Raw genomic sequence first — 4,277 nt, forward strand, 5'->3', positions numbered from 1 at the left:
GCAGTTAGGTGTTTGGAGAGGGAAAGTTAAAAAATACAAAACAACAAAAAAGAAGATAGAAAGACTGCATAGGAACTCACTTGGTCATCTTCCTCTTCAATGTCATCTCGAATACCCCTGGAAAAACAAGCGGAGAGAAAACTTCCCTGCAAGTGTTCCACAGACTCAGCTCAATAGTTTCATTTGATTAGTGCTGAGCTCCAGATTTCGTGGAAGACACAACACTATCAACAGGGCAACATTTATATTCCCAACCCATGGAGTTTTCATATCTGGTGCCAACCATAGCAGTGACCCTGCAAAGACTTCTCTTTACTTCTAGTACTGAGACTGAAAGATTAGGATTCCATCTTCCCAGCAGAAGCCACATCAAAGATCATCCTGGTCTAAGCTCTTGATGCTACAGAAGTCCCATAACTGAAGAGGAATATGAGCCAGGTATGCAAATCCAGTTCAGAACTTCCCCAGGTGGTGATTTGGATCCGGTGTTCTGTGTCAGGACCACGTATAATCTGATCAACCCCATGCAATGTAACTTCTACCAACATATCTGACATTTCTATCAAGAATCAACAGCATCATTATTTTCCTTAGTCAAAACAAATAGATAAGCTGCACGAATTTAAACTGTTTTAAACTCCAAATATCATGTGCTACCTAATCTATCAGCTTTAATGTCTAAAACCTAGTCCAAGTTTAGAAGAGTCTCCAGTAGTCCAGGTAAAGCAGCACTGACTTATTTTGCTCACATAAATGCAATTTTAAGCTAAACCATTCTGATCTCTCCAAGGGTGTGGGAAGCAGAAAAACCATCCAGGCTGATCTGGAAAGTGGCAGGAGTACAACGTGTTGCCCCGATTTCTGTGACCTAGAAAGGCTTCTGGCAGGGATAACTCTCAGTATTGCTGCAGTTTGCCATGGGATGCTGCCATGGATTCTTCCCTATTATCCCATTTTTACACACAAATTGTTACCCACAGCATCTCAAGCACAGGTTAATGATGTTTATGAGGTATATACTACACTGCCTAATGAACAACCATCATCAACAAAATGCTCAGAATTCTCTGAGCACCATACAAGACACAGGCAGGCATGGGAATGGTAAAAGAGAACTTACTTAACGTTCTTTTTTTCCTTGTCTTTATCTTCAAGTCTCTTCATGTCTCGAGCAGCTTGATCCTAGCAGGTCATAAAGTTGTCACATGTTAAAAAGACCAAGATGGTAAAACACGGAAGGGAAAAATGTTCCTGAATAATTAAACCATTATGTCACAGAGACAACACTTCTTGGACTAATCTTTGTCTTGTTCTGTATCTGATTATGCTAATAAATTCTTCTACTAGTACCTTTGAATTTATATACTACTCTAAGCTTGTGACAATGCTATTGAAAAAATAAATCCTTCATATACTCCTGAATCCAACTAATAACAGAACTGTAGCTAAAAATCAGCTCATAAATACAAACAATTTCCATTTAGGTAGTGAAAAACACAGAAAACCATAGTTTGATATTCAGAAACAAGCAAAGCTCTATGTTGTATTGTTCTGACATCATCAAAGCAGTTAAATAGTTAAGTTATTGTAAGTCACATCCACTCTCTATCTAATCCATTTTTGAGGTCTAACTAACACCATTCTACATAAACCACAAAGTTAAGTGGCATTTTGGCTGCAGTTGCCAAAGCCTTGAGTGACATTTGCTGCCCCTGACTGCACACAGGGACAGCCACAGCAATGAATAAACATTCCCCAAGCTGGCTCTTGCCTCCACTTCAGCCATGAATGCCTCCAGAGGATCATCATCGCTGTCAGAGTCTGCTGATTTGGAATGGAACTGCTGCCGAGTGGGGGAATTCTCTGCAGGAATGTAGGGCAATTCCACATTGCTGGAATCTTCCTCTTCATCCTCAAAGTACCTGGAAAAAAGTGAACAACAGCCCAGTCAGCACATGGTTTACAGCACTGTGCTGTCTTTCATGGTTTCTGGTTGAGTCAAGGTATCCACATGGACAAGAGAAGATGTTGAGATTTATTTACTTACAATTATTCACGTTAAAAGTTCAAAGTGATGGCAGGGCAAAGAGATACCATAAAATTGAGCCTCTCTTCCTCTTTCTTGTAGGCTCTCTTTAGGTACTGGAAGGCCACAATTAGGTCAGCCCCAAACTCCTCCAGGCTGAATAATCCCAACTTTTGCTGCCTTATTTATACATTTATGCAACAAAGTAAAGAACTGTGGAGATCAATGTTCAACTTCAAAAAAGCCACTCAAATTTATCCTACTAGGTTCCAACTCTGAGAAGACCACAGAGTGAATAAAATATGTTCTCAAGAGGGGAAAGCTGGAGGAGGAAAGCTCCTGCAGGCTACTGTAGCATCTCACAGTCTTCTAAGTATATTATTCTGTATTTATTTATATAAACGTCACAGATACTTCCCCCCACAGCATAAACATTAAAACATTAAAATCTAGAGCTACATAAACACAACAAGTGACTGCACTTACGCATTCTCCTCATCAAAATTGGCTCTCTTTGACCCAATTTTGTAGAAGGAAGGCAGCTGAGGAGGCCCCGATTTCGCAAATGCTGCCGAGGAGCCGGCGGTGCCAAAAGCACTGTGGGACTGCTGAGACAGCTTGGGCTCCTCCTTCTTGCCAGGTGTTATGGCAAAGCCACCAAACCCAAAGCCTCTCTTGGTACCAGGTCCGCCTTTATTCCAATTCATGATGACCTGTTAAAACAAGAAAAGACAAATTAATGCTCTGATTCAGGTAGTTATAGGTAATTGTCATGATTTTTCTTGTTAGTTGATCGCTTCAGTCATGACATAGGGACTTGTGGAACTCTGAGTGACAAGGGTTTAATCTGTTTCCCAAAAAGGATGGGGCTCTGGTCTTTTGTCAGTAGTATGAACATATCCACAATTCCAAAGAAGAATAAAAACAAAGTGCTTGTCTTCCAGAACAGGGCATGTCCTTCAAGGATTACTCAAACACATTTAAGATGTTACCTGTCCTGTTTGCAGTCTAAGGCAAACAAACCCAAGGCCAGAACTTTGAACACCAGGATGAACAAGAGATGAAAAGGCAGCTCAGAGCATATTTTGCATGTTCACATTGTCCCATCTGTAAGTGTTTCATGGCTTGTCAATACCTCACTCCTGCAACCCAGCAACCTCCAGAGAAATGGGCCCAGAGCAGCACAAGGCCCTGTGTGAGCCCAGGCACATCTCTGCCAAAAGCCAACTCCCTTTGCCTCTCAAACCACCTTCAGCCATATATCCCATTTCTTTTTGTTATACAGGTACATATTTATATGCTCCCCCATCTCTGTTTTTCAAACAGTATTTTAAACCTTCCACATAACAGTGTCTGCCCAGAACTTGATTTTCTAAGATGATGACTGAACTGATATATTAACATTTACAGTTTCCATTCGTGAGTCATTTGGTTACCTGCATGGTCAAGCAAATCATACCTGTAAGGCAGGAAAGAGAGCAAGACACTCTCTGCTTTCCAATGCATTATAACTGACTGTCCAAAGGCTACAAGTCTTACTAACCAAATCCTCACACTGAAAATCTTCAATGAGATCAGAACTCACTGGCAAAAAAAAACCAACTTCAAAACAATCTGAAGGTAAATAGTGCAGCTGGTCCCTGTGCTGAACATTTACCAGCTTGGGGCTTGCTCAATAAATCTTGAGTCAAGACCAAAGCTCAGTAGTAGATTTCGGGGGAAACTCTGCTGTTCAGCTCTCCACGGCAGCAGCTGACCATGGAGTTCTGTTTTCCCTCTTGTCCTGACACCCCGAAGCTTTCACACCTGCGGATCCGTGGCACTGGGAGATTAAAAACTACATTAGAGGGGTGAGAGGTGGAGCCACATTTGTGCTGTCACAGCACAGTGGGAATATTTGAAAACTGCTAAGTTAAAATCTGACTGTAAGAATCCTTCCCCACTATACTTATCCACCTTTTCCCCATTCTGCTACCTCCAAAAATAAGACCGAACACTTTTTTATTGCCATACAGCAGCAAAAGTACAAAACACGGTCAGTTCGCCCACTCGCCAGCAGCGAGCGAACAGGGAGGGAGAGCTTCCCACAGGACGCAGAGACCGCAGGAAAACCCCGGGGTTCGCTGCCCTGTGGCCCCGTTCCGCGGGAGGGAACTCGCGGGACACGGAGCCCGCCTGCGGCGCCCGAGATCCGCGGGCACGGCCGCGATGCGCCCCGGCCGCTCCCGTTGCAGGGGGAAGGGCGGAGGAA

General features: G+C 43.0%; 1 protein-coding gene across 1 annotated transcript in view; it reads right to left on the reverse strand.

Moving 5' to 3' along the window:
- DDX42 (DEAD-box helicase 42) overlaps window positions 1–2,734 on the reverse strand; it is a 14,459-nt gene extending 11,725 nt beyond the window's left edge. Inside the window, exons 1-4 of the mRNA XM_031064387.1 lie at window positions 2,513–2,734; window positions 1,772–1,922; window positions 1,121–1,182; window positions 81–117 (exon numbers count right to left, since the gene is read on the reverse strand). Of these exons, the coding sequence (XP_030920247.1) occupies window positions 81–117; window positions 1,121–1,182; window positions 1,772–1,922; window positions 2,513–2,733 (471 nt within the window). The 5' untranslated portion in view covers window position 2,734. The remainder of the gene's footprint in view (window positions 1–80; window positions 118–1,120; window positions 1,183–1,771; window positions 1,923–2,512) is intronic.
- Between the last annotated feature and the right edge of the window lie 1,543 nt (window positions 2,735–4,277).

This window comes from Geospiza fortis, unplaced genomic scaffold (assembly GCF_000277835.1).
Source record: "Geospiza fortis unplaced genomic scaffold, GeoFor_1.0 scaffold344, whole genome shotgun sequence".
NCBI lineage: Eukaryota > Metazoa > Chordata > Aves > Passeriformes > Thraupidae > Geospiza > Geospiza fortis.